The sequence below is a fragment of the Odocoileus virginianus genome, chromosome 17 (genome assembly GCF_023699985.2).
Source record: "Odocoileus virginianus isolate 20LAN1187 ecotype Illinois chromosome 17, Ovbor_1.2, whole genome shotgun sequence".
NCBI lineage: Eukaryota > Metazoa > Chordata > Mammalia > Artiodactyla > Cervidae > Odocoileus > Odocoileus virginianus.
In genome coordinates this window covers 41222302-41245906 of record NC_069690.1, presented here as the reverse complement: position 1 = coordinate 41245906, position 23605 = coordinate 41222302, and the positions used below count along the sequence as shown (strand labels likewise).

Genomic DNA, 23605 nt, shown 5'->3' with positions numbered 1-23605 from the left:
TTGCATTGAATCTATAGATTGCTTTGGGTAGTATAGCCATTTTGACAATATTGATTCTTCCAATCCATGAACACGGTATATTTCTCCATCTGTTTGTGTCCTCTTTGATTTCTTTCATCAGTGTTTTCTAGTTTTCTATGTATAGGTCTTTTGTTCCTTTAGGTAGATATACTCCTAAGTATTTTATTCTTTTTGTTGCAATGGTGAATAGTATTGTTTCCTTAATTTCTCTTTATGTTTCCTCATTGTTAGTGTATAGGAATGCAAGGGATTTCTGTGTGTTAATTTTATATCCTGCAACTTTAATATATTCATTGATTAGCTCTATAAATTTTCTGGTGGAGTCTTTAGGTGGCGTCTTTTCTATGTAGGTGATCATGTCATCTGCAAACAGAGTTTTACTTCTTCTTTTCCAGTCTGGATTCTTTTTATTTCTTTTTCTGCTCTGATTGCTGTGACTAAAACCTCCAAAACTATGTTGAATAGTAGTGGTGAGAGTGGGTACCCTTGTCTTGTTCCTAACTTTAGGGGAAATGCTTTCAATATTTCACCATTGAGGATAATGTTTGCTGTGGGGTTATCATATATGGCTTTTATTATGTTGAGGTATGTTCCTTCTATGCCTGCTTTCTGGAGGGTTTTTATCATAAATGGATATTGAATTTTGTCAAAGGCTTTCTCTGCATCTATTGAGATAATCATATGGCTTTTATCTTTCAATTTGTTAATGTGGTGTATCACATTGATTGATTTGTGAATATTAAAGAATCCTTGCATCCCTAAAGCCCACTTGGTCATGATGTATGATCTTTTTAATATGTTATTGGATTCTGTTTGCTAGAATTTTGTTAAGGATTTTTGCATCCATGTTCATTTTTGCATCAGTGATATTGGCCTGTAGTTTCCTTTTTTTGTGGCATCTTTGCCTGGTTCTGGTATTAGGGTGATGGTGGCCTCATAGAATGAATTTGGAAGTTTACCTTCCTCTGCAATTTTCTTTAAGAGTTTGAGTAGGATATGTGTTAGCTCTTCTCTAAATTTTTGGTAGAATTCAGCTGTGAAGCTGTCTGGTTCTGGGATTTTGTTTGCTGGAATATTTCTGATTACAGTTTTGATTTCTGTGCTTGTGATGGGTCTGTTAAGATTTTCTATTTCTTCCTGGTTCAGTTTTGGAAAGTTATACTTTTCTAAGAATTTGTCCATTTCTTCCAAGTTGTCCATTTTATTGGCATATAGCTGCTGATAGTAGTCTCTTACAATCCTTTGTATTTCTGTGTTGTCTGTTGTGATTTCTCCATTTTCATTTCTAATTTTATTGATTTGATTCTTCTACCTTTTTTTCTTGATGAGGCTTATTTAATTCTTTACTGCCTATCTCCCCTCAGTTGAAAGGAACTCTCCCCACCTTGAGAGCTGGTCTTAATTTCATTCACTTTCTGTCCTGACACCTCAGACAGTTTCAGACACTGTTGTAGGTACATTTTAAGTGCTATTACTTCAGGTGGAATTGAATTGAACTTACAGAGAAGAAACTCAAATGACTAATAAAAAATATTTTAAATGCTTATTTTCACTATGAATAAGAAAACAGAATTTTAAAATAACAGGATACCATCATATCCATATGTATTGCCAATATCTGCTAAATCTGTTAAAATTCCTCAAATTTGAATGTAATAGAATCACCCAGAGTGCTGTTAGGGTATTGCTGGATATATAACTAAATGCTGTTACTTTTGTGCATATATTGTGAAAAGAATACTACAATCAGGCTAAATAACTTGTCTATCAACCTCTACAAGGTTCCCTTTTGTATGTGACTGTGTCTGTTTTAAGCATTTTTAAGGTCTATCCTCTTAAGAACTTCAAGTATCAGTTCAGTTCAGTTGCTCAGTCGGATCCGACACTGCACTGACCCCATGGAGTGCAGCATGCCAGCCTTCCCTGTCCTTCACTAACTCCAGGAGTTTGTTCAAACTCATCTTCATTGAGTCAGTGATGTCATCCAATCATCTCATTCTCTGTTGTCCCTTTCTCCTTCTGCCTTCAATCTTTCCCAACATCAGAGTCTTTTCCAGTGATTTGGCTCTTTGCATCAGGTGGCCAAAGTATTGGAGCTTCAGCTTCAGGATCAGTCCTTCCAATGAGTATTCAGGACTGATTTCCTTTAGGATTGAGTGGTTTGATCTTCTTGCCATCCAAGGGACTCTCAAGAGTTTTCTCCAACACCACAGTTCAAAAACATCAATTCTTCAGTGCTCAGCTTTCTTTATGGCCCAACTCTCTCATCCATACACGACTACTGGAAAAACCATAACTTTGACTAGATGAACATTTGTCACAAAGCAATGTCTCTGCTTTTTAATACACTGTCTAGGTTTCTCACAGTTTTTCTTCCAAGGAGCAAATGTCTTTTAATGTCATGGCTGCAGTCACCATCTGCAGTGATTTTGGAGCCCCCCAAAACAATGTTTCCCTTGTTTCCCCATCTATTTGACATGAAGTGATGGGACCAGATGCCATGATCTTTGTTTTTTGAATGCTGAGTTTTAAGACAGTTTTTTTTCACTCTCCTCTTTCACTTTCATCAAAAGGCTCTTTAGTTCCTTCCTCTCTATCAGCCATAAGGGCATTGTCATCTGCAGATCCAAGGTTATTGGTATTTCTCCTGGAAATTTTGATTCCAGCTTGTGCTTCATCCAACCCAGCATTTCACATGATATACTCTACATATAAGTTAAATAAGCAGGGTGACAATATCCAGCCTTGATGTACTCCTTTCCCAATTTGGAACCAGTCTGTTGTTCCATGTCCAGTTCTAAATGTTGCTTCTTGACCTGCATAAAGGTTTCTCAGGAGGCAGGTCAGGTGGTCTGGTATTTCCCATCTCTTAAAGAATTTTCCAATTTGTTGTGATCCACACAGTCAAAGGCTTTAGCATAGTCAATACAGCAGAAGTAGATGTTTTTCTGGAATTCTCTTGCTTTCTCTATGATCCAACGAATGTTGGCAATTTGATGCCTAGTTCCTCTGCCTTTTCTAAAGCCAGCTTGAATGTCTAGAAGTTCTTGGATTATGTACTATTGAAGCCTGGCTTGGAGTATTTTGAGCATTTCTCTGCTAGCATGTGCAATGAGTGCAATTGTGTGGTAGTTTAAGCATTTTTTGGCATTGCGTTTCTTTGGGATTGGTATGAAAACTGACCTTTTCCAGTTCTGTGGCCACTGCTGAGTTTTCCAAATTTGCTGGCATATTGACTGCAGCACCTTAACAGCATCATCTTTTAGGATTTGAAATAGCTCAACTGGAATTCCATCACCTCCACTAGCTTTGTTCATAGTGATGCTTCCTAAGGCCTACTTGACTTGGCATTCCAGAATGTCTGACTCTAGGTGAGTGATCACACACATCTAGGTCATTAACATATTTTTTGTATAGTTCTTCTGTGTATTCTTGCCACCTCTTTTTATTTTTTTTTTATTTTTTTTTTCTTTTCTAGGCTAATTACTTTACATCATTGCAGTAGTTTTTGTCATACATTGAAGTGAATTAGCCATGGATTTACATGTATTCCCCATCCCGGTCCCCCCTCCCACCTCCCTCTCCACCCGATCCCTCTGGGTCTTCCCAGTGCACCAGGCTCGAGCACTTGTCTCATGCACCCAACCTGGGCTGGTGATCTGTTTCACCCTAGATAATATACATGTTTCGATGCTGTTCTCTTGAAACATCCCACCCTCGCCTTCTCCCAGAGTCCACAAGTCTGTTCTATACATCTGAGTCTCTTTTTCTGTTTTGCATATAGGGTTATCGTTACCATCTTTCTAAATTCCATATATATGTGTTAGTATACTGTAATGGTCTTTATCTTTCTGGCTTACTTCGTTCTGTATAATGGGCTCCAGTTTCATCCATCTCATTAGAACTGATTCAAATGAATTCTTTTTAATGGCTGAGTAATATTCCATGGTGTATATGTACCACAGCTTCCTCATCCATTCGTCTGCCGATGGGCATCTAGGTTGCTTCCATGTCCTGGCTATTATAAACAGTGCTGCGATGAACATTGGGGTGCACGTGTCTCTTTCATATCTGGTTTCCTTGGTGTGTATGCCCAGAAGTGGGATTGCTGGGTCATATGGCAGTTCTATTTCCAGCTTTTTAAGAAATCTCCACACTGTTTTCCATAGTGGCTGTACTAATTTGCATTCCCACCAACAGTGTAAGAGGGTTCCCTTTTCTCCACACCCTCTCCAGCATTTATTGCTTGTAGACTTTTGGATAGCAGCCATCCTGACTGGCGTGTAATGGTACCTCATTGTGGTTTTGATTTGCATTTCTCTGATAATGAGTGATGTTGAGCATCTTTTCATGTGTTTGTTAGCCATCTGTATGTCTTCCTTGGAGAAATGTCTGTTTAGTTCTTTGGCCCATTTTTTGATGGGGTCATTTATTTTTCTGGAGTTGAGCTGGAGGAGTTGCTTGTATATTTTTGAGATTAATCCTTTGTCTGTTGCTTCGTTTGCTATTATTTTCTCCCAATCTGAGGGCTGTCTTTTCACCTTGCTTATAGTTTCCTTTGTTGTGAAAAAGCTTTTAAGTTTCATTAGGTCCCATTTGTTTATTTTTGCTTTTATTTCTAAAATTCTGGGATGTGGGTCATAGAGGATCCTGCTGTGATTTATGTCGGAGAGTGTTTTGCCTATGTTCTCCTCTAGGAGTTTTATAGCTTCTGGTCTTACACTTAGATCTTTAATCCATTTTGAGTTTATTTTTGTGTATGGTGTTAGAAAGTGTTCTAGTTTCATTCTTTTACAGGTGGTTGACCAGTTTTCCCAGCACCACTTGTTAAAGAGGTTGTCTTTTTTCCATTGTATATCCTTGCCTCCTTTGTCGAAGATAAGGTGACCATAGGTTTGTGGATTTATCTCTGGGCTTTCTATTCTGTTCCATTGATCTATATTTCTGTCTTTGTGCCAGTACCATACTGTCTTGATGACTGTGGCTTTGTAGTATAGTCTGAAGTCAGGCAGATTGATTCCTCCAGTTCCATTCTTCTTTCTCAGGATTACTTTGGCTATTCGAGGTTTTTTGTATTTCCATACAAATTGTGAAATTATTTGTTCTAGTTCTGTGAAAAATACCGTTGGTAGTTTGATAGGGATTGCATTGAATCTATAGATTGCTTTGGGTAGTATAGCCATTTTGACAATATTGATTCTTCCAATCCATGAACACGGTATATTTCTCCATCTGTTTGTGTCCTCTTTGATTTCTTTCATCAGTGTTTTATAGTTTTCTATGTATAGGTCTTTTGTTCCTTTAGGTAGATATACTCCTAAGTATTTTATTCTTTTTGTTGCAATGGTGAATGGTATTGTTTCCTTAATTTCTCTTTATGTTTCCTCATTGTTAGTGTATAGGAATGCAAGAGATTTCTGTGTGTTAATTTTATATCCTGCAACTTTACTATATTCATTGATTAGCTCTAGTAATTTTCTGGTAGAGTCTTTAGGGTTTTCTATGTAGAGGATCATGTCATCTGCAAACAGAGAGAGTTTCACTTCTTCTTTTTCTATCTGAATTCCTTTTACTTCTTTTTCTGCCCTGATTGCTGTGGCCAACACTTCCAAACCTATGTTGAATAGTAGTGATGAGAGTGGGCACCCTTGTTTTGTTCCTGATTTCAGGGGAAATGCTTTCAATTTTTCACCATTGAGGGTGATGCTTGCTGTGGGTTTGTCATATATAGCTTTTATTATGTTGAGGTATGTTCCTTCTAGTCCTGCTTTCTGGAGAGTTTTAATCATAAATGGATGTTGAATTTTGTCAAAGGCTTTTTCTGCATCTATTGAGATAATCATATGGTTTTTATCTTTCAATTTGTTAATGTAGTGTATTACATTGATTGATTTGTGGATATTAAAGAATCCTTGCATTCCTGGGATAAAGCCCACTTGGTCATGATGTATGATTTTTTTAATATGTTGTTGGATTCTGTTTGCTAAAATTTTGTTAAGGATTTTTGTATCTATGTTCATCAATGATATTGGCCTGTAGTTTTCTTTTTTTGTGGCATCTTTGTCTGGTTTTGGAATTAGGATGATGGTTGCCACCCCTTTTTAATATCTTCTGCTTCTGTTAGGTCCATACCATTTCTGTCCTTTGTTGTGCCTATCTTTGTATGAAATATTCCCTTGATATCACTAATTTTCTTTATTTTTTCCTCTATTTCTTTGCATTGATCACTGAGAAAGGCTTTCTTATCTCTCCTTGCTATTCTTTGGAACTCTGCATTCAGATAGGGATGGGTGTATTTTTCCTTTTCTCCTTTGCCTTTAGTTTCTCTTCTTTTCTCAGCTATTTGTAAGGCCTCCTCAGACAACCATTTTGCCTTTTTGCATTTCTTTTTCTTGGGGCTAGTCTTGATCTCTGCTTCCTGTACAATGTCGTGAACCTCCATCCACAGTTCTTCAAGCCCTCTCTCTATCAGATCTATCCCTTGAATCTATTTGTCACTTCCACTGTATAATTGTAAGGGATTTGATTTAGGTCATACCTGAATGGTCCAGTAGTTTTCCCTACTTTCTTCAATTTAAGTCTGAATTTGGCAATAAGGAGTTCTTGATGTGAACCACAGTCAGCTCCTGGTCTTTTTTTTTTTTTTTTTGCTGACTGTATACAGCTTCTCTATCTTTGGCTGCAAAGAATGTAATCAATCTGACTTCGTTATTAACCATCTGGTGATGTCCACATGTGGAAACTTCTCTTGTGTTGTTGAAAGAGGGTGTTTGCTATGACCAGTGCATTCTCTTGGTGAAACTTTGTTAACCTTTGCCCTGCTTCATTTTGTACTCCAAAGCCAAACTTGCCTTTTACTCCAGGTATCTCTTGAATTCCTACTTTTGTATTCCAGACCCCTATGAGGAAAAGGATATCTTTTTTTTTTCTTTTCTTTTTTTTTTTTTTTTTTTTTGGTGTTAGTTCTAAAAGGTCTTAAAGGTCATCATAGAACCGTTCAACTTCAGCTTCTTTGACATTAGTGGTTGGGGCATAGACTTGGATTACTGTGATATTGAATGGCTTGCCTTGGAAACAAACAGAAGTCAATTTCAGGTATACAATACAGTATTATTAACTATCATCATAATTTTGTACATTAAATCACCAGAACTTATTCCTCCTACATAACTGAAATTTTGTACCCTTTAAACAATATCTTCCCATTTCTCCCATCCTTCAGCTCCTGGAAACCACCAGTCTACTTTGCTTTTATGAGTGTGACTCAGATTTCACATATAAGCTGGATCATGCAATATTTGTCTTTCTGTGTCTGGCTTATTTCACTTGGCATAATGCCCTCCAAGTTCATCCATGGTGTCTCAATGTCAAGATTTTCTTCTTTGTTTTCCTTCCATTACGTATATTTATCTTTATCCATTCATCCATCCAGTGGATAAAAAATTTCAAGTGAGAAGAGAAACAGAGATCACCCTTTTTACTGTTATGAGTTCTTCAGTATTTGCTGAAGGAGAGCTTCTGAAGATGTGTTTGGGGTACTAATAGCAACCTCCCTCCCCAGGTAACAATCATGAAGGATGTTTATTTAAAATCAGCTTTACTCTCTCTTAGTCACACCTCACATGTAACTGACATTCAGAGAATAAGCTCTGGGTTTGATCCTAATATTTCTATTTACTATAACCATAAGAGAAAAAAATTAGCCACGCAGTTTCTAGTGCTTGGTTGGCATTTAATAAATGTTAGTGCCTGTCCTTCTTCTTGTAGGCCTTTGGAAAAGGAAAGGTAGAATGTTCGAGAAATGTTAGCTGTTGGACTTTACTGAGTAAGATTCCATAACTAACATGTTTATCATATTCAGATGAGACCTCTTGCCTTTGTGGTCCCACTGGTTCCCTGCTGGCCTGAGTCTCTGCTGGGACACATTGTGTTTAGTGAATACTAACAAATGGTAATAAAGACCTTTAAGGAGAGGATTAAATGACAAGTCCTCCTTCACTTTCAAGTGGCTTTTATATGAAGCATGAACACATAGAGCGAACACTTTAAAAGGAATGAATACAAATGAGAATCATCACTGCTTTGCAAGAGGAAAGTTTATTAGTAGATTAACAAAGGGATTTGGGGAACTGCAAGGCAGATCAAAGCAGCAGAGAGAACCACAAAACTCCTCATGTGACACCTTCCCAGCCCAAACCTGTCAGACCATCAGGTCACAAGAAATTGGCCTTGAATTAAGAGGATCAGGTGGGCCTGGACAGTCTCTTTCCAGACTATGAATTATGGTGGTGACTGGGGTACTATCCAATGGCTGATGGCTGTCAGAGAGCAGGGCTGGTCCATCAACCGTCCTCTGTCTTCACGCAGTCCTCCTGCTGGCCCTGGCTGTCTAGCAGGGCCCAAAGCGGGAGCGTGGGCCACAGGGGTTGCAGGGATTGGTGATGCAGGACCCAACTGATGATGCGTTGGTGGTGGCGCAGGGATTGCAGGGCAGCCTGGGACACAGAACCATTCGCTCATCAGCATGAGATGGATAATAACAAAAATAAAGGAAGGAGTTCAACCCAAGGAGACAGGGGACAAACAGAAGCCATTCTCTGACTTCTTAGGAAGTCAAGTCTTATTCGGATCACTCCTTCTGCAAAGCTTAGAGATGGGGTAGAAAAGAGCAAAGAAGCCCTGAGATGGAACCCAACTCTATTTGCCTGGAGTTGTGGGGAAGGCGCATACCTCCTTACCTGTGAAACAGATTGATAATATCTACCACACAGATCATGTTCATGAAAATACTCGGTTAGGTGAAAAGTGCTGGACCCTAGAAGTAGTTGAGTAACCTCCCCTTTTTGATACTCAAATGCTCATCCATAACGTGGTTGCCCTGATCCCCACTCTGCCTGTCTTGGGGGAATCCCAGCCAGGATCCATGAAACAATAGGTTTGAAAGTGGGGATTAAATCCAAAAGCACTATTCAAGTACATGTGATGATGGTTACAGGTTTGTTTTCTCTTTTGCTGAAGGTACAAAGCTTTATTTACCCATCAACTTCCAAAAGCTCACCAGTGGGGGAAACAATCAAGGCTCAAGAGTATCTTTTGGAGCAGAAAATAACTTTAGGCCTGGCAGTGACAGCAGCAAACACCCTTCACTTCCCACTGCTGCAGTATTAAACTCTAGTCTTTGCAGACATATTGGCATCTGAAACTTGACCTGGGAGACCCCTGTTTTGTCCTTTGGTAGGACCGTGCATGTACCATGAAGGGGAACCACATGCTCGGTACTCACTTGCAGTCCTCGCTGTCCAGCAGCCCCCGGTATGTGTTGATCTCACACTCCAGCCGGGCCCGCACGTCCAGCAGCACCTGGTACTCCTGGTTCTGCCGCTCCAGGTCACTCCTGATCTCCGCCAGCTGTGACTCCACGTTGCCGATCAGGCCCTGCACCTGGGCCAGCTGGCAGCTGTAGCGGGCCTCCGTCTCCGTCAGGGTGTTCTCCAGGGAGTCTCTCTGTCAGGGGAAAGAGGCGGAAGATCACAGAGCTGCTCCTTCAGGGGTTTCTCCATCTCTTTCAAATAAGTCATGAGCTCCAAGAGTTCAGGAGAGGGTGGCCTGGAGGGCATCCCAGTGCCCCTGACTCCCCGACTTCACCTCCTCACCAGGAGTCTCATCAATACCCACCAGGTTGTGCTGGGCCTGCAGTTCCACCTCCAGAGCATTGACCGTGCGTCTCAGCTCGATGATCTCTGCCTGGCAGGACTGCAGCTGCTCTGAGCTGGACACCACCTGCTTGTTCAGCTCCTCGGTCTGAAACACCAAAGTGCAGAAGACAGGATCAGACCCCACCTGAAGGGCTCCAAGGAGCTGAGGATCCTGAGAGACCACGTGCTGAGCTGCTCACCTGCCTGATGTACCATTCCTCCACGTCCCTGCGGTTGGTCTCCACCAAGGCCTCATACTGAGCCCTGGTCTCGTTGAGCACACGGTTGAGGTCCACAGTGGGGGCAGCGTCCACCTCCACGTTGAGGCGGTCTCCCAGCTGGCTCCGCAGGGTGTTGACTTCCTGATGGAGGAAGGGGAAAGAATGAACTCGTAGAAAGAAATCTATATATAAATTCTCTTTGAGGGAGTCGAATGTGGTGGAAAGATTGCATTAGAATGTAGGACACATGTTGACATAAAACTTGATGAAGTTACTTCCTATGAGTCAGGCCTCCTGACTGAGAGTCTCCACATCTGTATCATGAGGCTGCTAATTGAAACATTGATTGCTAATATTTCTTCCCACTCCAAGATTCTACCCCTTCTTTTTTACTTTTCCTTTGCTCAGTGATAAACCTGGCATGATAACTGGCTTATAATCGTTGCCACTTAAATGCTACTTAAATAGAGAGAAACTAGGCTTAACTGGTCCCATTTACTTCATGTCTTCTTATAATCACACACAGTCCATGAGGGGTTTTGTCCTCTTCATCAAAACATCTAATAATTGAGACATGCATCTGATATCCTAGTATTACATTCAACCATGAGTCTGAATCAACCATTATTTCAGTGCCTTCATTTCTCCTATTATCCTATCTATCCATCCATCCTTCCATCCACTTACTCTAGCTTGGGTTCTACTATCTAGGGGACACATAAAACAAAGAAGTTTGCTATCTCCTTTCAGTCTCAGCCATTAATGGGAAGACAACCTAATCAGAAGACAACCAATCTTATCAAGAAGTAGAAAGTATTTTAAAGCTCTAGCCCCAAATGGAAATAGATTAGCTGACCACGCTCTTTTAGGTAAAAGAAGTAAGCTTCCCCAACAACCCACCAAGGGTGTTTTGAGCATCCAGCAAAATGTTCTCAGCTCTAGGATGTCTAGCAAAGACCTAAAAGACCTACATTATCCTGCTCAGGGAAGTCACAGGACTCTCAGTATAGGGATGTCAGGGGCTGGGACTCTCTTACCTGCTCATGGTTGCTCTTGAGGCAGATCAGCTCCTCCTTCAGGGACTCCACCTGGGCCTCCAGGTCGGACTTGCACAGGGTCAGCTCATCTAGGATCCTACGCAGGCCATTGATGTCTGACTCCACCAGCTGCCTCAAGCCCAGCTCCGTCTGGTACCTTGTACACACAACCAGCAGTCAAAGGAGGTCAAAGAGGGAGACTTTTTCCTAGGCGCTACTTGGCTTTACTTGGCTTGCCCCTTCTAATTCATTACATTGCGAAATATTTGGAATTTTTGCAGTCTTTTGAAAGGGAAAAAGACCACTGCACAGAGTGAAAAGACTTATTTCCTCCCTGAGACCCACAGAGAAGGTATTGATGGGGCACCCCTGTATAGTTTTTATTGTTGTTTAGTCACTAAGTCATGTCTGACTCTTTTGCAACCCCATGGACTGTAGCCGGCCAGGCTCCCCTGACCCTGGGATCTCCCAGGCCAGAATTCTGGAGTGGGGGTGCCATTTCCTTCTCCAGGGGATCTCCCTGATCCAGGGATTATCAAACCCACGTCTCCTGCATTGCAGGCAGATTCTTTACCGTTGACCCACCAGGGAAGCCACTGTATAGTTTAAATCTACCTTTAACTTCATTTTTTCTGATTCCCCATCACAGGTTGCTAACAACTAAGCCCTGTCATCCTCCATTCTCAAGTGAGTTGGTGACTTCACTAGCCCGCTATGGACTTCCTCACCTTCCTTTCCAACCACCCTGAGAAGCAACCTGGTATCTTGAGAGCAGCACTGGATTAGAAGGCAGTGAGATTCAGCCCTGCCGTGAGGACAGTGGTAAGCTCTTTAATCTCTCTGAGCCTCGATTTCCTCATTGTAAAATGGGAACCAAACTGACATGTCAGGGTCACACAGTTTTGAGGACATTAGCCCTCTGTGGCCCCCTAGGCCTGGCAAAGCAATATGGCTATTTTTTCCTACTTCATCTTGCTCCACCCCCACCACCCCCCGCCCCCCAAAAAAAAAAAAAACAAAACATGTCATCAGGTTGGCCCAAAGATGAAAAAATGATATAGGTAGAATCACATTGCAAACTATAAAGTCTCATAAAAATGCAATGGATTCTTACGATTATAGTGGTCATACCTAGAAAAACTGATGAATTCTCTGAAATGAATTTTGCCTCCCATTTGTGTCATTTAACTTTTTCCAATGGGCTGATCATAACTAAACTGTATTAAGAGACTGGTGTGGAATGCACTTTTAAAGTTGATCCAGACGTTAAGTTGAAAAAGGGGGAGAATAGATGGCTGCTTGAGCTCCTTCACACTAAATTTAAAACACAGAATTCTTGCTTCCAGTAAGGAGACTGCCATTTAACCTAACTCACCAAATGAAAGAAACCTCCCACTATGATCACAGACAGCTTCTGCTCGCATGCTTCCAGGACAGAGTTCCTCACTTTGCAACTCAGCCTGTCCATTACTAAACTGGTCTGATTATGAGAGAAATCTTACTTGGTCCTGAAGTCGTCTGCAGCCAGCTTGGCATTGTCGATCTGCACCACCAGCCTGGCATTCTCTGCCTTGTTGGCCAGGATCTGGGCACAGGATTAATTGTGAAATCAGTTGGAGTAAGAATGAATGTCTCATAACTTACAATTAAAAACTATTTTCTTTCAAACAGACATTCCTTCCAAAAAGCTTTGAGTCTTCTCACATTCTCAGTTTGAGGGTAAGGGGAGGATTCATTAATAAAACTGATCATTTCACAACTAAAACAGTCAAGAGGAAATGTGCCTTTGTCATAAATTCTTCTCTTCTTGGCCTGCCTCTTGTTTCCTGCAGGAACTGAACATACTGGGAACCAAATCTCGCACAGGGTGACCAGTGTTCCTGTTTGCTTAGTGGGAGGTGGGGTGCTAAACCCCAAAAGCCCCCAAGAAAACAAAGACAAGTTGGTTATCCTATGCTCACACACCACCATTCCAGCCCTGCTGACCACTCTCCACTCTCCCTCACATAGCCCTGGACAGAGCTTTTGCACAAAGCTTCTGCCTCTACCTGGAATGCCTGGATGCCCTCATCCACCTAGCAAGACCCCCTGCATAGGCCACATTCCCCCTCCTTCCCCAGTTCCTGCGGGAGTCACTTCTTCCAGGTGCTCCCACAGTAACTGCACCTATCCAGGTACACATCTTATCACCTTACTGTGGTTATTTGTTTCCTATCACCTCTATTACACTGTGAGCTCCTGAAGGAAAGAGGCTCCCACTCAGTACTTTATCCCACTCAGTACTTTATGAGCACTGTGCCTCATTCTCACTAAATGTCCAGAAATCAGTGCACGATCTCCAAACCCCACACCACCTTTCTGACACTCACTTTGCCAGAACTGCTGAATGGTAGACAGTCAATTTTGTCAGAGAATCAAGGGCTTGTGCGATTGAATATAAACTCCTCCTCATCCTTCAAACACTGCTCAGATAATGCCTCTTCTGAGAAGCCCTCCCTGACCTACACTATGTATTAAGCCCCACTTCTATACACACTCTGTACTTATCCCACTTCTACTCCCATATTTTTGGCCCTTAATTCTCACGTGTATGCACACTTGCTCTGTGTATACTAGGGAGGATTTTGGAGTTGGTGGCTCTTTTACTTTGTTATAGACACACTCTCTTGTTACATCTTTAAATATCACACAGGAAATTCTAGCTCCAAGAAATAATTCAGGTGCATATCATTATGTTTTAATGCTATGCATGCTGCATGTTTGCATGCTAAAGTCATTTCAGTCATGTCCAACTCTTTGCAACCCTATGGACTGTAGCCTACCAGGCTCCTCTGTCCATGGAATTTTCCAGGCAAGAATACTGGAATGGGTTGCCGTTTCCTTCTCCAAGGGATCTTCCCAACCCAGGGATCCAGCCCACATCTGTTATATCTCCTGCATTGGCAGGCCGGTTCTCTACCACTAGTGTTACCTGGGAAGCCCCTTTCAATGCTAAAATCTCTGAAAACAAGACCAGAATACCATAATAGGACTAAAGCCTCAGTCAGTCTGGTTTTAAACAAGAAGCAGTGTTAGATTGCTATGACTGACTTTGGTCTAATGCCTTACCCTGTCCCCTGTCTGTACCCCTCCTTCATGGAGCATCCCACATCGATTCTCTAGGATGACGTGATGTGTCTTATGTAAGCCAGTGACTTCTATGTCTCTGTCCTTATCATTTTCAACATTAGGTTTGACCAAACTTAAATCCGTTTGGAAGTGGGTATGTCAAATTGAGATAAATAGTTCATCGATTGGCAGCTCATCAGTTGGCAGTGCCCACCCCCTCACCTTCTGCTGGAGCTCCTCGATGGTCTGGAAGTAGGACTGGTAGTTGGGGCACACAAGGGGCTCCTGCTGCTGGCTCCGCTCCAGGATGCGGCTCTCCAGCTCCGCGTTCTCCCGCTCCAGCTGCCGCACCTTCTCCAGGTAGCTAGCCAGCCGGTCGTTCAGGAACTGCATGGTCTCCTTCTCGTTGCCGTTGAAGGAGCCCTCGCAGAACCAGTTGCAGCTGCCCACATTGGCGGGGATGTTGCAGGCCCCGGGCAGGGTGGTGCCACAGCAGCTGGAAGGCACGCAGGGCCTGGAGGAGCAGCTGGAGCGGAAGCTCAGGTTGGGCAGGCAGAAGTTGTAAGACATGGTGCTGGAGGGAGCAGAGCTTTGAAGGTCCGTTTCTAAGCCTGGTTCCTTTCTGTGGTATAAGTCCTGGTCTTCTCCAGGTCTTTATATTCTGTCAGTGGTGGGTGTGGTAGCCACGCTTAGCGTTACCCCTTTTTGCCCTCTCTACCAATTTTTCCATGCTATTTAGCCACCTCACGCGAGTCCTTTACCTCATAAAATGTTTTACTCGGGCTTCTTGCTAAGTCAGGACTCATCAACAATCATGCTGGTTGGTTAAGGAAGAGCTTCAAAGTGACCCACCCATATCTTGCCAACAGCAGCGCTTACTCATGGGCTATAGAGTTAGTGATAGCTATGCCCTGTCCTCCAGAGTTGGGGGCACTTCTTCTACACAAGGAAAGGTCAGTGGCTCATCTACCTCATGCTCAGTAAAGACTCTGTGAGAAAAAGCAGACAAGTTGAGATCAGAAAGGATTATGAGGTCATCCTGTCCAAGGTCCTTTTGCCAGGTGGAGGCAATTCTACCCTCTTCCTAGGGGGCTTCAGGAAGTCCCCCAGGCTCCATTTCTGTTATTACTCAATGTTCACAGAACATTAAGAAAACTAACATCTTGGGATCATCTACTCTTCAGGAAGATTTTACTCTCTGCTGATACAAAGTATGACATTTGTTGACTTAAAAAATACTCAGAACCTAAAAGTTGAGGGCTATGTTTTATTCAGCAGGAATTTTTAGGACTTCAAGCCTGGGATACACCATCTCAAGTAACTCTGAGAGAAATGCTTTGAGGAGGCAACGTGGGGAGCCAGATTATACATAAAGTTTGCAACAAAGGGCCAGTAGTCTGAATGTCAAAGGTTATTGTTAAAGGAAAACCAGATATCCCAAGTTAAGGAATTTAGTACTTTCCTATGTATGAGAAGATGCAAGAGTCTGGGCTCACTGAAATCATTCCTTTGATATGCATCTCGGCTCTCTGGGGCCAGTATCCTGCAATTTCACATCCTGAGTTTCCTCAGGGCTCATCGAGGGGAATGGCTGCAGTCTGATGGCTAGTTGGCAGGTATTCTTTCTTTCCTGAGTTCCTTCAGGGTTCACCAGCTCACCAACGGTGGTGACTGCAATCATTGAAGACTATGACACCCTTTGTTTACTGATATGGCAGGGAACATCCATTTCTCATGTTGTTAGAATGGCTTCTGCTTACTGGGAACCCACTGTGCTAAGCACCTTATTTATACTGTCTCTTTAAGTCCACACATAACACTGCAGGGTTTGCAAATGAGGACACCAAACCTTTGAGAGATTGTTCAAGGTCACAGAGCTCTTGCGTGGTGGAGCCAGCATTAAAACCCCCCACTTCTCTGATTCCAATGGCCTTGCTCTTTTCTTCACACTATCTCCCTCTTCCAATCTTCTCACTACTGAGATGCAATGATGCACAGAAGGGTTGAGTGCAATGGGGCTCAACCACTATTAGGCAATATCACCTCCTAAATTACAATTGGCCAAGAATTAAAAGTTTGTTCTCTATCGAAGAACCAAAGGTCACTTCTATTCTAGTTAAAGGAAGTCTACTAAAAGAAAATGTAACACCCACTAAAAGCTTGGGGGTAAGGGAGATTTACTGGGTTCGATGTCAAAATGGCTGATCCCAGTTTTCCAAATGATGTGCATGCTATGTGTGCCAAGTCACTTCAGTCGTGTCCTACTCTTTTTGACCCTATGGACTATAGCCCACCAGGCTCCTCTGTCCATAGGATTCTTCAAGCAAGAATACTGGAGTGAGTTGTCATGCCCTCCTCCAGGGGATCTTCCTGACCTGGGGTCAAACTCAAGTCTCTTACATCTGCATTGGTAGGTAGGTTCTTTACCACTAGCGCCACCTGGGAAGCCCTTTCCAAAGGACGTGACTCTAAAAAAAGTCATCACATTAAGTTACATGCTTTTTTTTTTTTCAGTTGAGAATTATGTTTTATCCAGTGGACTTCCTGAGGGGTTAAGCCCAGAAGACAGCCTCTCAGAGAGCTCTGAGAGACTGCCTCAAAGGGGTAAGGGAGGATCCAGGATGTATGGGAGTTTTGCAATAAAAACTAGGTAGTCAGAATATCAAAGGATAACTGTTAATTAAAGAAAACCAAATGTCTCAAGTGAATGAATTTAGCACTTTTCTAAGTATGGGAAGATGTAAGAGTCTGGGCACAGTGAAATAATTCTTTTGATATGCACCTCAGCTATCTGAAGAATTGATGCTTTTGAACTGTGCTACTGGAGACAACTCTTGAGAGCTCCTTGGACAGCAAGGGGATCAAACCAGTCAATTCTAAAGGAAATCAACCCTGAATACTCTTTAGAAGGACTGATGCTGAAGCTGAAGTTCCAACATTTTGGCCACCTGATTCAAAGAGCCAGTTCACTGGGAAAGACTCTGATGCTAGGAAAGACTGAGGGCAGGAGGAGAAGGGGTGACAGAGAATGAGATGGTTGGATGGCATCATCAACTGAATGGGCATGAGTTTGATCAAACTCTGGGAGATAGTGAAGGACAGGCAAGCCTGGCATGCTACAGTCCATGGGGTCGCAAAGAGTCAGACACAACTGAGAGTGACTGAACAACATTTGGGGACAGCATCCTGTTTTTCTCCATCCTGAATCCCCTCAGGGGATGGCTGCAATGTCTGATGTCTTGTTGACTGCAACATAAGGTATGTGACATTCTTCATCCTCCGAACCAAAGTACCTGATCAATTAACACACAAAAGTCTTTTAAGATAAAGGCCTGCTCAAAGGAGGCACTAGAGAATGACTTAAATAGGGCTAGTACATGCACATTCAGTCATGTTTGACTCTTTGCCACCCCATAGACTGCAGTCTGCCACGCTTCTCTGTCTATGGGATTTCCCAGGCAAGAATGCTGGAGTGGGTTGCCATTTCCTTCTCCAGGGGATCTTCCCAACCCAGGGACTGAACCAGCACTCTTGCATTGCAGGTAGGTTCTTTACCACTGGTGCCACCTGGGAAGCCCCTAAATAGGACTAGTTTTTGTTAAGTAAACATTGTGCCTCCCTTAGATTTAAATTACATGCTTTATTGGCATTTCAAGACCATCTATATATTTTGGCAAACATATTCTACCCTTTTGCTATTCCAGATAGAGATATGAAATAAGAGGATTTTATGTTCAATCTATCAGTGTGCAAGATATGAAAAATACTCCTTAAAGTAGCTACTTTTAGTAGCTAAAGTTCCTTTTAGTAGCTACATGCTAATTCCTCCCATATAGCCTTACTCAGATCACCCCTTCTTCTAACTTGCTCTCACAGGACTCTTTCTTTTGGTTATCCTCACTGAAAGCAAGTCTTCATCTCCAAGAGAGTGTGCTTATCTTGGGAACCAGTCCAGTGAGTTGGATAAAAACCAAACTGAATAGCATCTTCAGTGGGTCAGATACACATTGTGACTGTAAAATTATAATGTATGTTTTCTTGGGTGATTCTGAAAGTCATTTCCAATGTGGAATTTCAACTATGTATTCATAAAAGACAGCAGCATTGGAATATACTTGTATTCTTCCAGAAGGTATGTTTTTGATGGGGACAAAGTAGGTAATTATATAGTTTATCCCACTAGAGAATTATAAGTAAAGAAAGAGTATAGAAGACCCTGTAAGTTAATGATTACTCAAGAAAGCAGGTTTGCTTAACCATAAAACAGCAGGCATGCTTAGCAACAAAAAAAATCATGCAGCAGAAGCATGAGACATGACCCAAAACAACAAAACAGTGGTGTCATAAGACCCACATTCTTCCCAGTGAGCTCAGTAAGTTAATGACTCCTAGGATATGCTCTCTACACAGATAAAAAATAATGGAAAGGTGACATTTCAAAGTAAAGATCCTCATTATACTGAAACCTGAAATAATTTTTCCATTGTGCCATGACAGTTCTGGCTTGACCATATAGAGACAAGAAAACCCCCCAACCCAACTTGGAGGAGGAGCTGATGATGGAAGCACGATGTCTACTCAAGAATGAGGAAGAAAGTGGTCTTTTCCCCCTCTTCACTTTTTCCTTTGATTATGCAACTGTAGCCCTCTAAGTTCTCGGGGCAGCACCCTCTTGTCCACCCACTTGTAATCCTCACAAGTATCATATTCTAATAAATCACTTCTTATCTATCAGTTTGTTTCTTGCTGAATTCTTTCTGGGCTAAGACATGAAGGACCGGAGGTCTTCAGAGCCCCCTGAAATGACACGTGGCGGTTTCATTTTGAAGGTAATTATGTCCTCGCCCACATTCACAATCCACAATCTGCTCCTCCTGCCTGAATCTCTACCTTTAGAGAGATGTGGAACAGGTGTGTTAGTTCAAAATCACTACCAAATTAACTGAAGCATTCCTGGACAAGATCTGATAATGTAAAGCCAATTTGTTGTTTTGTTATTATTTGTTGTTTTGTTGTTATTTAGTCACTCAGTCTTGTCCAATTCTTTTGCAACCCTATTGACTATAGCCCTCCAGGCTCCTCCATCCATGGGATTTCCCAAGCAAGGATACTGGAGTGGGCTGCCATTTCCTTTTCCGGGAATCTTCCTGACTCAGGGATCAAGCCCAAGTCTTCTGCATTGCAGGTGAATTCTTTATCTCTGAGCTATCAGGGAATAGCTGAGTTCATTAGCTTTTCTCTTTCTCCCCTTCTTCAATACCCCAAGCTTCGAAAGATAAAAATCTAGACAACGGTACTTTTTAAAGAATAGGAAAGGAATAGTGTGTTGTAGACTGGTAAATATGTCCATGGGGATCCCTATAACCATTACTGTAGCTTTCATCTCAGTTAGGATGTAATAATCCAGAAATAAGTATACTGTATCTTCAAAAGTGGAGGGCAATGTTTAGAAAATACAACCATCCCACATCTTGCATAGAAGTAACTATGATCATTACATAGTGGTCATTAGATGATGGTTGAGAGGACCTATATCTATTGAGAAAACAGCCAAGTTTTAATTCACTTCCCAGAAATTCTGGAAGGCAATTGCCTTTTATTTATTCCACTTACTGTGTTCTGTGAATTCTTACCTTCATGTTAGCAATGACCTTGTCTCTAGTCAATGATCCTTCAATAAACATGATGAGCAAATCAACCGCTAACAAACAGAAAGCTTTTACACCTGCTCATGTAATTGTGGCAGACGCCATGGTAAGGCTTCTGGTCTCCAGATGTGAGAAAATTGCAGTTGAGGTTGAAGGATACTATTTATTATGGAAGCCAAGGCTATGTCTGTGGGAGAGATCACACGCAAACTCTTAACCATGGAGCAGAGTCAGGGCAGATGTGCTGAGGCATCCTCCCTCTGGCAGGACTTTAAAGGCATCAGAAGCCTCTCTCCTTCCCAAAACCTTTCCCCTGATGGCCAGGGACTGCACCATAAGTTCCCACCACCAGAAATATAAAATGTATTCTGTGGGAGATGAAAAGTAACATTGGACCACTTACTGACCAAGAGGAATAGGGTGGGGAGGGAGGTGGGGGGGGGGTTCAGGAGGGAGGGGACACATATATCCCGTGGCCAATTCATGCTGATGTATGGAAAACACCATCACAATATTTCAAAGCAAAGTGACTCAGCCAGTAAAGAGTCTGCCTGCAATGCGGGAGATCTGGGTTAAATTCCTGGGCCAGAAAGATCCCCTGGAGATGGAAATGGCAACCCACTCCACTATTCTCTCCTGGAGAATCCCATGGACAGAGAATCCCATGAATCAGCCTGGTGCGCTACAGACCATGGGGTTACAAAGAGTTGGACTCGACTAAGTGACTAACACACAAACATTTTAAAGTAATTATTCTCCAATTAAAATAAATTATCTAATTTTAATGTTTACACATAGCAAAGAGAGGCCAGGACTGGAATCACTGGGTGCACACAGGTCAGAGGGATCTACTTACGCCAGAGAGTGATGAAGTATCGCTCACTGAGTGATAAGAAAATCAGAAACACTGTCCAATATCAACACCAGGCCACCCAAGCCAGCCCAAATTAGAAGTGCTTATAAGAACAGAATACAAGTCTTCCACAAGCTGGTCCATAAAGGAAATTGTTGTCAATTGTTGCCAACTATCCAGCCTCACTGCATTGAGGAGGGAAATTGTGATGGTGATACAGGAACTAAGCCAGCAGATTTGGCTCTGAGAAAATACTCACACAGGATTTCTATTGAGGGACAAGTAGCAGAGGACCGGGAGAATGAGTCACCTCAGGAGCAAAATGAGCTGAGCAAAGAGAGATATGGACACTTCAAATAGGATTCAGAGACCACTCCACAAAGACTCTCCAGAGCATCCATTATTTCTGTTACACTCAGTCCTGGATTCTCAATAGGAATGGAGTCCAGGGAGGTTCTAAGGGACAAGTCAAGTTAGAAAAATGCAAAATTATTCCCTATGTTTTTATCTCTATCCAGTCTAGAATAGAGGAGTCAAAAAAAATGTGAAACAATCCAGGACAATATAACCTTAATGGTTTTAATCTTCCGGGTGAGCTGGATTCAGAGCCCACTCAGAAAAGAAATGAAAACCTGATTACGTGACTGCTCTGCACCTCAAAAAGAAGTCAAAGTTGCTCAGTCATGTCTGACTGTTTGTGACTCCGTGGACTATCCCATGTGACCCCCTGGAATTCTCCAGGCCAGAATACTGAAGTGGGTAGCCATTCCCTTCTCCAGGGGATCTTCACAACCCAGGGATTGAACCCAGGTCTTCCACATTGAAGGCAGATTCTTTACCAGCTGAGCCACCTGGGGAGCCCTCAAAGGGAAAAGCAGATGCTAAAACATTTATCGAAGAACACAGAGAACAAAGCAAGGTAAAACTCATGTTTACTATGGATGTGCTGGGTTGAATTCTTACATTAAGTTCACTATGGAGTTGGTGATCTAAGACAGATGTGAAAGAGCCTTGAAATATGACTCCTTCACCCAGAGTCCAACCATCTTTCCATACATCCACCAGTGATCTCCCTGTTACTGTACCCAGGGGATTTGTCTGAATACTCATATTCCTTGCCCTGGATGCTTGTCGAAACTAACTACTTTAGACTTCTGTGCTTCTTCAGTTGCATCCCCACCTCCCTCTCCAACTGCTTATAACCAGATATCATCTATCTCCTCAGTGGTGGTTTAGTCGCTAAGTCGGCCCGACTCTTGCGACCCCATGGCCTGGAGCCTCCCTCTCCTCAGAGACTCAGCTAAACCAAGGCAATCCTCAGGTCAAGGGCTTTGGAGAGCTCCAGGCCTGTCCTGCCATCCTCTACAATGATCCCCAAGGTTCTTTCCTATCCAAGATCTTCTCTTTGACAGTCTGAACAACTCCCACGGCTCTATTATCATCTTTATTTAGGTAACTCTCTGACATCTCTCCCAAATCTACTCATCCTTTTCCATCTCTCTCTCCTGGGGAACCACTGTTACTTCACTTTCTAAGCCTCAAAAACTATTCATTTTGACCATACCAGATAGTCAACCCGTACTGTTTCTTTCCTTCTGTCTCCATTGTTTCTCTACCCCCAGTCGGCTTCCATGTGCCTCTGAAATCCACCCCACCACTTGCCCCATCATTCCCCACCACCACCAGCCATCTCAGTTCTCGTTTTCTCTCACCAGCCTCCCAATTGTCTTTCTTCTTTTTCACAAACTTCTAGGACTTATTACAATCCATCCTATACAGAGCTGCCCTATAGATCCTATGTCAACCTTCCTTAATAGCAAATCTTACAGGTAACCATTCAAAGCGCTGCTAGATATGGCTCTCCCTAACTACTTTGTGGAGAAGGCAATGGCAGCCCACTCCAGTACTCTTGCCTGGGAACTCCCATGGATGGAGGAGCCTGGTGGGCTATATAGTCCATGGGTTCTCAAGGAGTCGGACACGACTGAGCAACTTCACTTTCACTTTTCACTTTCATGCATTGGAGAAGGGAATGGCAACCCACTCCAATATTCTTGCCTAGAGAATCCCAGGGACGGAGGAGCCTGGCGGGCTGATGTCTATGGGGTCACACAGAGTCAGACACGATTAACGTGACTTAGCAGCAGTAGCAACTACTTTGCAATATCATCTTCTGCTAAACCACATTAATCCTCTGCTCCAGGATAGAAATTGGTATGCCAGGCTCTAAACACACCTCAGACTCTCTCATCTCCCTACCAGGCAAAGCTCATGATTAAAAAACTTTCCCTCTTCTTAGACCTGCACACACTCATCTGTCTAACTATATCCCATCAAACTCTATTTCAGAATTATGCTAATATCATACAATAATAGTTGATTGAAGTTGCAACTATGGGAAGTATATAAAGTTTTAATAACCTTCTCATGAACCCTCATTAGTGTTACTGTTCCTTATTTATTCCACTTACAGTGCTCCATGGTTTACACTAGGCTTCAATTAGATGAAGATACTCTCTCTTGAAGGACCTACAATCAACGATGCAAGCAGGTGAAATTTATATGAATAATGTTTGGGTTTTCAAAGCTTTGATTGAGTGCTACTTTCTTCTTGGAGTCTCTTCTTAACACTCTCACACCTTGGAAATTCATCATTTTATTTACACCTTTCTTAAGCCACATTTTTTAAGAAATTTTATTGTTGTATAACAACAATAAAATTGTTGTAAAGCAGCAATGTTGCTTTACAATGTTGTGTCAGTTTCTGCTATATGGCAAAATGAATCAGTCACATGTATACATATATCCCCTCTTCCTTGGATTCCCTTCTTATTTTGGTCACCACTGGGCACTGAATAGAGTTCCCTGTGCTATATAGTAGGTTCTCATTAGTCATCTGTTTTACATATAGTAGTGTATATAAGTTTGTCCCAATTCATCCCACTCACCCCTTCCCCCTTTGGTATCCATACATTTGTTCTCTATGTCTCTGTCTTTATTTCTACTTTGCAAATAAGTTCAA

General features: G+C 42.3%; 1 protein-coding gene across 1 annotated transcript; it reads right to left on the bottom strand.

Moving 5' to 3' along the window:
• Positions 1–8099: 8099 nt before the first annotated feature.
• On the bottom strand, positions 8100–15056 carry LOC110121856 (keratin, type I microfibrillar 48 kDa, component 8C-1-like). Its single transcript, XM_020869145.2, has 7 exons — positions 14305–15056; positions 12477–12559; positions 10975–11131; positions 9917–10078; positions 9697–9822; positions 9305–9525; positions 8100–8516 (listed from the first exon to the last, which is right to left on the bottom strand). Exons 1-7 carry the CDS (start codon positions 14650–14652, stop codon positions 8411–8413), a joined length of 1203 nt encoding a protein of 400 aa, XP_020724804.1. The 5' UTR covers positions 14653–15056; the 3' UTR covers positions 8100–8410.
• Positions 15057–23605: the final 8549 nt, after the last annotated feature.